Here is a 12,654-nt window from a genome sequence, read left to right as displayed (position 1 = left end):
TTGGGGCTTATGTGTACCACTGGTTACATATCAGCACAACTATCCGCTGTCTCACCTCCACTTGTCTTTGCATAACACCCATCTATTGTCTGCTTCCCTTTGCATTTTTTCCATCGCCTTATATTGGTTTCATATTTCCATTTTTCCATTGAGTCAGAGATGCACTGTCCTTCCACAATGCGTGCACACAAACGTGTGATCAGTGTAATCTTTAAACAAGTAAAGACTTGTGGGTTACTGTCTAACCATGCAGTCTTTACCATCAACACATTTATACACACAAACAAAGATGTGTTCACCACAGTCAGCTTGTTTTTTTTGTTGTCGTCGCTGTTTGGTGTAAATGGTTCCCACGGTCATTAAAAACCTGTAAATGTTGGGGAATTTTAAAACTTTGTTGGAATAATCAATGTCAAAAGTCATGGAAATTTTCTGTGGAAAGTTCTTCTTGATTTGTGAGGGAATCTTTGGGTCAGTTTAGGTTAATGAATCACTCGTACCAGCAAATTGTTATGAATCATAATGTATGTGGTTGCTAGGTTGGTACTATGCAGTTGCTAGGGTTATCTTGATAGGTGGTCAGAATTAATCAGTCATAAGGAAATAGGTATGAATCAAATTGATATGTTCTCAATTGACTGGTTAAAAGTGTAAGAAGCTACTTCTTTTTACCTTAAAGTGTACTGATAACCTCCATAATAACACGGGTGGCACAATAGAAAGCCACACGATGAATCAGAGTTCAAGTGTCCATTAAACATGGTCAAAATTTGCATAGATTGTGCGCAGGGTCATAAACACAAAGACAAAACACACATGACATGTTTACTAACAACTTTTTATGCGTGTTTGCCGTTCATTTACATGACAACAGTGTTTTGGGAGCCTGAAAATGCAAACATTTGAAAACAGGTTTTAAAGAGCAAGTTTTTGTAAATAATACCGTTGTCGTCTCTGTGTAAACTAAAAGCACACTCATTTAACGATGATGATCGTGTGTATGTGTATTATGTGTTTAGTGTATCACTGTGTAGTTTTTCTTTACAAAGTTACATCGCTATCTATTGGCCTGGAAGCAAAATACACTAGTACACTGTAAAAAATATTGTTGGTTTAACTTAAAAAAAATAAGTAACCTGGTTGCCTCAATATTTTGAGTACATTGAAATGAAACATTTGAGTTGATACAATGAAGGAAATTAGTTTAAATGGGGGGTGAAATGCTGTTTCATGCATACTGATCTTTTTACACTGTTAAAGACATGGAATCCCATACTAAACATAGACAAAGTTTCAAAAGTTAAGGTGGACGTTTGATGGGAGTATTTCTTTGTCAAAAATACTACTTCCGGTTAGTCATAACCCATCATGGTGAACAGTGTGCATCTGAAGTGTCTCAGCTGGAGAAAATAATAAATTATTTATCGGCTCTTTATCGGTGATTTATCATGCATCATTTCAGTGTAAATGTACCCTAACTAAACAACAGAACATGTAACTCAAAACACACTAATGTTAATCTACTGATGAGAAAAACAAGAAGAAACAAAACTATTTAAATGAAATATTATCATTGTGATGGATTTCTGGGAATTACTTTTTACTATTTTTGTCCACTATAAATTAAGTGGTAATATAGGTGTTACTTGCAAAAACGATAAAGTCGATAGTGTTTTACAGAAAAAATGACATATGTGACGTTAAACCATTCACAGTTTTTAGGGATGCATTATATATATAAATATATAGATGATATGCATGGTATATGTATGTTTGAATGCCACCATATTGGTAAGCAGCTGATATATGTCCATTATTAATATTATCGTTATCTTTCCGATAAGAACATTTGTTCCGATTATTTTATCCATGTCATATGCATTTTAATTCTTTATACACAAATGTTGTCCAATGACTTGTTTGCATTATTAAAGGAACACTCCAATTTTTTGAAAATAGGCTCATTTTCCAAGTCCTTTAGAGTTATACAGTTGAGTTTTACCGTTTTTTAATCCACTCAGCCGATCTCTGTATCTGGCGGTAGCACTTTTAGCATAGCTTAGCATACATCATTGAATCTGATTGAACCATTAGCATCGCACTCAAAAATGACCAAAGACTCACTATATTTTCTTATTTAAAACTTGACTCTTCTGTAGTTACATCGTGTACTAAGACCCACGGAAAATAAAAAGGTTTTTTCTTCTTCTGCGTGATATCACTGGGCTGCTGCACCCATGGTATGGCAGCAAAGTTCCCTTATTACACAGGAATGAGAGAATAGTTCCTATCTATAATCGGTCTAAAAATCTAAACTTTTCTTTTTCCGTTGGTCTTAGTACACAATGTAACTACAGAAAAAATCTTTGGTCATTTTGAGCGTGATGCTAATGGTCTAATCCGATTCAATGATGTATGCTAAGCTATGCTAAAAGTGCTACCGCCAGATACAGAGATCGGCTGAATGGATTCAAAAACGGTAAAACTCAAATGTTTAACTCTAAGGAACTTGGAAAATGAGCCTATTTTCAAAAAAAGTGGAGTGTTCCTTTAAGGTATTACTTTATTGATTTGTAATGCAAAAGATTTTTACTTATTTATAGCATTATTATAGGAATATATAAGGAAATTGGACATGTATTTTAAAATGTACATTGGTTCATACTATTCTACTGTACTGTATATGTTTGATTCATATTTCTTGTTGATTTAATTGTTTGGGCATGACTTTTAATGCTGAGACTTTTGTTTTTGTAATCAGGCTCTCAAAAATGATATACAAATTTGGATTTAGATTTATCGGCTAGGTTATCGGTATTTGCCACAATGTTTTACCAAAGTTTTGTGATTTACTGTATATATTAATATGGCTTTAAAATATTATTTTTAATAATAATTGCTAAATAAAAAATACTAAATAAAAACAAAATATAAAATATTATTATTGTGATATTTTACTGTATAATAAAAATTATGATAAAATATAATAATATATTAAAATAAAATAACTACAAAATTGCAAGACTCATTTTTATTTCTTCATTGTCAAATGTTGATTGCGGGGAACAAAGCTTCTTTGTTTATAAGTACTTCTCATTATGAGCATGGGAAGATTGTTGGTTGGCGCATGTTCTTGGTTTCATTAATAGTCTGATTGTTGTGAAATAGTTTTGGTACCGGTATATCAGGTGCAGTCTGAGAACAAGAAGAGAAGACAAAAGCTGGTCAGACTTTGTGCATTGTCACATTGTACAGTAATGATGTTAGAAAGTGCTTAAATGACAGAGACATGGGGATGGAAAGGTGAGAGACAATAGGATTGCCTACATGGAAACATGCTGAAGGGTGAGAACGAGGATGGTGGACTGAGTGATGTCATGAGTTTCCAGTTCCTCATTAGGATTAGTCAGCAACAAGGAATGAGAGAGAGAGAGAGAGAGAGAGAGAGAGAGAGAGAGAGAGAGAGAGAGAGAGAGAGAGAGAGAGAGAGAGAGAGAGAGAGAGAGAGAGAGAGAGAGAGAGAGAGAGAGAGAGAGAGAGAGAGAGAGAGAGAGAGAGAGAGAGAGAGAGAGAGAGAGAGAGAGAGAGAGAGAGAGAGAGAGAGAGAGAGAGAGAGAGAGAGAGAGAGAGAGAGAGAGAGAGAGAGAGAGAGAGAGAGAGAGAGAGAGAGAGAGAGAGAGAGAGAGAGAGAGAGGCGGTCCTCAACAGTATCAGCTGGACTATAAGCAGCAGCAGATAAACCTGCGAGTAAAGCCGTGACCTCGCAGCACTGCTAGAAACTTCTGCTGGCACGTGCGGCCGAGTAGCTTTTCTCTGAAGCATTTGATCTGGAACAGATCTAACGTTGGAAATCCCAAAAGAGGTGTTTTGCATGTAATTTGCACGTTCTTCTGAAACTGAATTATGCATCTTAAGACTACAAAGTGCAACAACTTGTGTCTGGTGGCCACACCGGTGGACCATGACATATTCAATCGGACACAGATTCGGGTAAGCCTGACGCTGATCTTTATTGTCATTTAGGTTGCACTTCTCTTTCAGGTTCTGCTGCTAAGTTGACAAACTAAACAGTTTGTAGTCTCCTGCAAGCTTACAGGTTTAGTTTCTTTCCTTACTTAAACTAACCTGATCATGTTAATCTGCCGCTCCGCTGTTCTTATTTTCCCAGCTGTCCTGTTTTTGATGGCCTGTTTGGTTTAGATACTCGATTCAACAACAGGATTAGAGGCGTGAAGCTTAAAACAGAACGTCTTGTTTACATGATTAGGCCTTTTGAGTTGTGTGTTTGAACGATTTTTTAAAGAATCTCATCTTTTATTCAGCTTTTATTCAACTGATCAAATAAATGCAGCCTTGGCGAGCAGAGGCCTTTAAGCCAATGCGTAAATAGGTAACATTTTTTATTTAGCAAGCATGTTGCCACTTAGATTATAGATGGATTTATAGCCAATACAGGCAATTTACTAATTGATTTTTTTAATAGCTTTTTAACAGTTATAGCTAAACCTATGGTCCAATCTCCTTAAAAGTTTGCCTGCTTGTTTAGAATCATATGTCTCAGTTTCGTTTAGGATTTATAGGCTTTTGAGTATATTTTGCCACACACTTTTCTAAATGGCCTTGTTATAGCTATCCAAAAGCACAATCATGGCACCTTGCCAATTTTCAAGTAAATCGGACTAACAGTTGGGTGGTTAGCCATTTTCATGTTTTTTCTCCTGTTATAGCGCCAACAAGTGGCCAATCGCCGCAATTTTTTCATGTGACCAAAGACTGAGCCTAAACATGTGAACCAAGCTTGGTGAAAATGTCATTCTGTTCAAGAGTTATAGCTATTTTACTAAAAATGGCCTGCACACTTCGAACGTTTTGGCACCCTTAGCGACAGTGTATCGAAATTTCAACTTTTCCCCCCATAATTATTGATATTCAGATTCCAGTGAATCTTTCCACATTGGTTTGGTTCCGATCAGGCGAGAAACCTAGGACTAGTTTACAAAAGTAGGGTTTTTTTTTTCCCAGACAAAATTTAAATTGGTGGATTCCAATGGTAAACTTGAGAAGACAAATGGTCTAGGACAGGGGTTTTCAAACTGGGGTCCGGGGACCCCCAGAGGTCCCCCAGAAGGTTCAAAGGGGTCCCCAGAAAATTTAAAAAAATTGAAAGAAAGCAAAAATGTCTCCCGAATTTAAGCCAATTTATCTTTGGAAACAATATGTTAGTATTTATCTAACACATATATGGATGTATTTTAGGAAGGGGTCCCCCATAAAGGTTCCTCATATTTGGGGGTCCTTGGCATCTGAAAGTTTGAAAACCCCTGTGTGGTGTGGCAAGCAGTGGGGTGAGGGACCGCGAGAGCGGGCCGGTGACGAGTGTTAATGAGTACCAGCTGCGTGACACACCGGTCTCTTCTCGCGGCTAAGGGACGGGAGCATAAAAGGAGGAGCGAAGGCAGCGGAAGACGAGAGAGGACCAGTCCTGGATTTATGTTATGTTTTGTTTACATTTTATGATGTGTGTGTGGGCAGTCGTCCGTGAGGGGCTGCCCGCGGTTTACTTTCGTTTTTTTTATTTAATAAAAGTTGTTAAACGTTCGCCGGTTCCCGCCTCCTTCTTCCCGGGCTTCGGCACCAATGTAATAGAGTTCGTAGGTGGGAAGGAAGGAGGCGGGAACCGGCGAACGTTTAACAACTTTTATTAAATTAAAAAAACGAAAGTAAACCGCGGGTTAGCCCCTCACGGACGACTGCCCACACACACATCATAAAACATAAACAAAACATAACATAAATCCAGGACTGGTCCTCTCTCGTCTTCCACTGCCTTCGCTCCTCCTTTTATGCTCCCGTCCCTTGGCCGCGAGACGAGACCGGTGTGTCACGCAATTGGTACTCATTACCACTCGTCACCGGCCCGCTCTCGCGGCCCCTCGCCCCACTGCTTGCCACACCACACCCTGGTCTAGGAGTTAGGAGCAGTTTCATGTTTTTGATTGCTGTAGGGCCTCTTATTGGCCAATAAGGTCATAAATTTGTCAGTCTCTGCCCAAATTGAGACCTACCATCTGGCCTACCATTTCAAGTCTCTAGGCCTTACGGTTTGGTGCTTGAACCCCTAAAAATATAGCTCTGCAAACTGCTGTATCTAGCAGAAAATCCCAATATTTGGTGTGATGACCATAGATGATTCATTCTTATTTTTATGATTTAGGCTCATAGGTTCTTAGTCTTCCTTCCATTTATGATATTTGCAACCCTCTTAAGGAATTGCATTGTTTATGATTGTCTTGTTTCATCTCCATCGTTTTATTTGACACTTTTCCCCTATTTTGCATCATCAGGAGCAGTTTGAGGCTTTGTTCCGTGCGTTTGATCCAGGCACCTCGTTCCAGTTCTTCAGGAGCTTCAGACGGGTTCGGATCAACTTCACCGACGCTTTAGCAGCAGCCGAGGCCCGAGTCAAACTCCATAAGAGTGATTTTAATGGAAAGGAGATGCGTCTGTATTTCGCTCAGGTAATAACCCTCACAAAGTTTTACTATGGTGGTGCCATAGTACAGTGTTGGCATCAGATTATCATCATGGTACCATATTTTTGAACCATAGTGTTATGATTAATTGTTAATGGATAGTTAAAATATAGTTGGGATATAAACACAGATAAGCGATCAATAGTAAAGTAAGAAACTTGACTCTTCAAATAAAGTTTGTATCGATTGCATTGAAGGACTATTAAAAAAATGTTTGTCACTGAATCATTCATTCAAGAGATTCGTTTAAAAATGCTGATTCATCCAGTAATGAAACAAGTGAAGTCTTAATGAGTGAGTCATTGAATCATTCATTCAAGAGATTCGTTCAAAAATGCTGATTCATCCAGTAATGAAACAAGTGAAGTCTTAATGAGTGAGTCATTGAATCATTCATTCAAGAGATTTGTTCAAAAATGCTGATTCATCCAGTAATAAAATAAGTGAAGTCTTAATGAGTGGGTCATTGAATCATTCATTTAAGAGATTCGTTCAAAAATGCTGATTCATCCAGTAATGAAACAAGTGAAGTCTTAATGAGTGAGTCACTGAATCATTCATTCAAGAGATTCGTTCAAAAATGCTGATTCATCTAGTAATGAAACAAGTGAAGTCTTAATGAGTGAGTCACTGAATCATTTATTCAAGAGATTCGTTCAAAAATGCTGATTCATCCAGTAATGAAACAAGTGAAGTCTTAATGAGTGAGTCACTGAATCATTCATTCAAGAGATTCGTTCAAAAATGCTGATTCATCCAGTAATGAAACAAGTGAAGTCTTAATGAGTGAGTCACTGAATCATTCATTCAAGAGATTCGTTCAAAAATGCTGATTCATCCAGTAATAAAATAAGTGAAGTCTTAATGAGTGGGTCATTGAATCATTCATTCAAGAGATTCGTTCAAAAATGCTGATTCATCCAGTAATGAAACAAGTGAAGTCTTTATAAGTCATTGAATCATTCACAGTTTTTTTAAAATAATTCATTATAGTTAGTTAAACTTTTTAATTAGATGGCTGCAATGAACATTTTGTCAGAACATCTAGTAAATTAAATGTTATTTTGTTTAGTTGTCTGTTAAGAATAATGATCTCTATTTGAAAAAAAAAAACATTGATTCTCAATTTATCCAAAATCGTACGGCTCTATAGAAATAATACCGTGGTATTTTTTTAGTGCCGAGGAGAGCAGATTTGATTAATTATGAAGTCTTATTAAAACAAAGATTATTATCACCTCATGAGTGAAAGTACAACACGATATGTGTGAACAATTACATTTGCAGAAAGCTCATATTAACCTAAATTACAAAATAAAATCCAATTTAGCGATATTAAAGATCCATTTCCAAAAGCACAAACATACAATAACAATTGAAAAGCTACAATAACTGGAAACTGCCCTCGTTCATTAACAAGTGAGACTGTCATTGTATTTTTGACCACAGGTTTCCATTTCAGAAATCTGATCACCTTATGCAAATAGGATAGAAACGCCCTGGTAACCTGGTTTAGCTTTATGGATCCCTGAACACATGACACTAGCAACGCCCAATGTCATGGGTTTGATTCTCAGGAAATGTATGATCTGATAAAATGTAATGCAATGCAAATAGCTATGGATAAATGCATCTGCCACATGCATAAATGTAATAAAGCTTTCTCCTTTCTTTCTCTTCCTATACAGTCGGTGCATATCGGCAGTCCTCGCCTCGAGCCTCCTAAACCAGAGAAGCAGTTCCTCATCTCCCCGCCGGCGTCGCCCCCTGTGGGCTGGGCGCAGTCGCAGGACGCTATGCCCGGCCTCAACTACGACCTGCTGTGTGCTGTGTCTAAACTAGGACCAGGTATAACCTATTTACCTCTTTACCATGGTATACTTTAAGACTGAAGAGTGCGGCACTGTATATATCATCAACAGATGCGGCTACCGTTCAAGAAATTAATACTTTCATTCAGCAAGGATGAAAAATAACACATCACAAAATTATGAAGCAGCAGTTTTCAACATTGATAATAATCAGAAATGCTACAAATCCTCATCTGAGAATGATTAGTGAAGGATCATGTGAAACTGAAGACTGGAGTAATGATGATAAATTCAGTTGATCACAGGAATAAATCACACTTTACTATATATTCACATAGAGAACTGATGATTTACACTGGAGGAATATCTTACTATTTTATGGTATTCAAATCATCTATATTAAGTAGCCACAATTATGTAATCCACAATAATATTTAAAAGGGTCCTATTGTACGAAATTCACTTTTATAAGGTGTTTGAACACAGATGTGTGTCCACAGTGTGTGTAAACAACCAGCCTATTATGATACACACACACACACACACACACACACACACACACACACACACACACACACACACACACACACACTTATGTAAATTCCACCCATGATTGATCTTTTTTTTTATTCACACTTAAATAGGGGCAAATTTGACAAGCTATAATAAATGATCTGTGGACACACATTCTGATGATTTCACAGACACATTGTGGGGACAACTGAAACTTGTATTACATCTTGTGAAAAGGGACTTTAATATGAGAAATTATGTTTGCTGTGTTTTCCTAAAGATTATTATCCATTATGCCCTTTTACAAAGTCTTGTTGTTTTTGGGTGTTTTCACATTGTTGATTCATTTCCTCATCTTCTCCATTGTTGCGGCTCATGTCTTCCCAGTCTGTCAGTAACACTCTGTTAGTTTGTGTTAGGGATGCACCGAAATGAAATTCTTGCCTGAAGCCGAAACCGAATAATAATGAAATGCTTGGCCGAAGGCCGAATACCGAACGCGGTATTTGTTAAATAATTAAATAGTAAAAATTTGCTTTTTACTATTTTGTGTTGCTTTTCAGAGAAATAAATCAAATAACAAAAATACAATTTCAAAATATTTATTTAACACTGAATTTTTTTTTTTACATTCTAGCAGATATTATACAAACTAAGCACAACATAACTTAAAAATAAATAATTAGTAAAATAAAAAATATTTTTATTTGGCCATCTTTGAAGCCCCCCTTCTTGAATAGCCTATGTTAGGCCTATAACTGACTGCTGAAGGAATGTAACTCTGTATGTCTACAACAACAAATGTGCATTGAATAGTGCAAAAAATGTGGATGAACCCACAACAAATAAATAACTGTCCTAGACATAAGCCTACTTAGCCTATTTCTTCAGGAAAAGTGGCAGGTTCTTCTTTATGAAAAGTAGCTTCTCTGCCTTCTCACATGAAAGTCGGTTCCTCTTCTCATCGATGACATGAGATGCAGCACTAAACAGTTCAACTTCCACACTGCTGACATGTTTGCTGCATAAAGCGCTCGCCTCTCACTCTACGTGGGTTACTATTTGATCGCGTCATTAAAAACGTCATTGTTCGGCAAAGCCTTTTTACTTATTAATTTCAGTTGACGAACATTCGGTGCATCCCTAGTTTGTGTCTCTATGAAGCCCTTCCTTCTGAAAAGCACAATGTTCTCTGATTGCTTGTGTTGTGATTGGTCAGTGCTTCGAGCATGTTTGGGAAATGTCCTGCCCCTAACCATAACTGCCTGTTTCAACCATAGATATCCATAATAAAGGCTAGATGTTTAGTGCGCGCTGTTGGCCAATGGAGGTCGCCGCCCGCAACTGGCGGCCATCTTGTCGCAGGCTCACTCGTAACAGTGTGTTTTAATGGTGCATACTTTTAAATAACCATATCTTGCTCAATTTTCAACTGATTTTCAAACTGTTTCGTTTGTTATAAACATCAGAGATGTAGTTATGACACTACATACTTATGAATAATTATAACCATGGACTTCATTATGAAGGTAACATTGAATAGAACAGATAGGTGCAATGAATATACACACACAAGGTATTTATGTTAAATCAATATATAGGCTACTAAAATTGTGTACCGAATGGCAACATGAGAAATTATATATATATATATATATATATATATATATATATATATATATATATATATATATATATATATATATATATGTATATATATGTATATATATGTATATATATATATATATGTATATATATATATATGTGTATATATATATATATATGTATATATATATATATGTATATATGTATATATATATGTATATATATATATATATATGTATGTATATATATATATATATATATATGTATGTATATATATATATATATATGTATGTATATATATATATATATATGTATGTATATATATATATATATGTATATATATATATATATATATATATATATATATATATATATATATACACACACACACTTGTATAATAAGAATATCACTATTATAATTAAATAATTTTTTTTTTTTTTTTTAATTAAACAACAACAAAACATGCAAACTAAGTTTATTTTAACTAGACAAAAGATTGGTTGTCATAAAATCGTTATTGGTGTCAATAAACCTATATAATTGAAGAGCTCGATTGTGGTTTCAGCCTTGATAACGTGCACGTAAGTTAGCTGTGATACACAAGCTGCACAATTAAGTCGTTTATCGACACGAAAAGCTGCAATTTCAATGTGTTAAAGCATCCAGATTTGTAGCCATGTTAATAACGCTTGTAAAAAATAAAACCATTTGTAAATCCGTCAAGATTTCAGCGAGATAAGTGTATTTATGTTCGTACAGATCACTCACCTTACATCAGGTTCCACAGAGCCCGACAGAAAGCTTGCCTGTGACAAGATGGCCGCCGGTGATGACGATGGTGACTGCCGTAAGGCATCTAGCCTTTATTATGTATATCTATGGTTTCAACACTACTAACTAACTCAACCAGGCCACGCCCAAGCCACGCAAATTAATTTAAATATTGTAACATGTTGGTTCCTGGAAGAAAACTCAAGACTACAGTGGAGGCTTTTCATGCTCAAACAGCAACATTACACACTAAAAGAAGATGAAGGACACCTTTAACATGACATTATGTGTATTTGCAGGTGAGCAGTACGAGCTGCACACTGGAACCAAAAACACACCCAGCGTTATCGTGCACGTGTGTGAAGATGACAGCTCCGGGGAGGACGAAGAAACAGCCGAGGAAAAACGCGAGCGACCCAAGATCATCCAGACCCGTCGCCCAGACTATGTCCCATCTGTTAACCAGTGAGCGGGTCGTTTAATCTTCACGACCAACACAGGAATAACTAGGAAACATGCAGTCATGCAGTTTGTCATCCTCACCACCGGGGACGGTGGCGAGTGTCAAATCCTCTTCCTAGTTAGCGAGGAAGTCGACCATCCTCATAATCTCGCGTTTCATTTCTTAACATCCATCTCTGATGGAGTCAGGGACTCGGGAGAGTTTCTCTCGTCTTATGAATGTCATTATTTGCTTGACGTCACAACTGTGTATTTTAAAAAACCGAGAGAAAGAGAGATGGGAGCGCGAGATGGCATGCGTAGCACAAACAAACGTGTCTGAAGTGTGTGTCATTCGGGGCCACTAACATGTACTCGTCGTCATTATCATGTATCGTCTCTGCGTTTTAGTCAGTTAAGCACTCGTACAGTCTTTGAAAAGTCATTATTATTGTTGCTGAAGTTCTTCGCGAGCTCCTCCAAGTATTATGCACTTTAAAATAGAGCCTTATAATGTGGTAAACTGACAACAACATCAGTACTTGTCTTTGTATATTGAGCGCAACTGTGAACGCATTCTTTTTTCCGCAGCTGGGTAACGCGCGAGTATTTTTCCCATTCGTTTTCTCCATCAGTCACTATATCTGATCTGAAGCTTAAAAGTATTTGAACATTTGGCAAAAAATAAAGTGTGCTTAATCTGTGCACTTAAAATCTGTCACGAGGGAATGAACTGCTCAACCCGTGAATTATTTTGAATGTACGGAGAAGGTAAAAAATATGCTTTTGCTTTCTCTCACGAGAGTTTTGCGTTCCACCGAGAAACTTTGCGTTCGCTTGCAAAGAACACAAGTTTTCGAAAGTTAGAAAAAAGAAAAATATTTTTTCTTCCAATCTCGTATTTTCTTCATCACTATGATCCTTTAGGGACGCCGCATGAATGACAGAATTGCATTAAAAATGAATAAAATAAAAAAAA

At 36.7% G+C, this 12,654-nt stretch overlaps 1 protein-coding gene across 2 annotated transcripts in view; it reads left to right on the top strand.

Moving 5' to 3' along the window:
* The window catches only part of rcan1b (regulator of calcineurin 1b), a 24,216-nt gene extending 11,562 nt beyond the window's left edge, over positions 1-12,654 (top strand). Inside the window, exons 1-4 of one of the 2 annotated variants that reach the window (XM_067442284.1) lie at positions 3,751-3,990; positions 6,345-6,518; positions 8,222-8,381; positions 11,534-12,654. In XM_067442284.1, the coding sequence (XP_067298385.1) occupies positions 3,904-3,990; positions 6,345-6,518; positions 8,222-8,381; positions 11,534-11,703 (591 nt within the window). In that variant the 5' untranslated portion in view covers positions 3,751-3,903 and the 3' untranslated portion in view covers positions 11,704-12,654. Of the gene's footprint in view, positions 1-3,750; positions 3,991-6,344; positions 6,519-8,221; positions 8,382-11,533 lie in introns of those variants that run through there. The other variant, XM_067442283.1, reaches the window with a different exon arrangement.

The sequence above is a fragment of the Pseudorasbora parva genome, chromosome 4 (assembly GCF_024679245.1).
Source record: "Pseudorasbora parva isolate DD20220531a chromosome 4, ASM2467924v1, whole genome shotgun sequence".
Classification (NCBI taxonomy): domain Eukaryota; kingdom Metazoa; phylum Chordata; class Actinopteri; order Cypriniformes; family Gobionidae; genus Pseudorasbora; species Pseudorasbora parva.
This window is presented reverse-complemented; position numbering and strand designations above follow the sequence as displayed.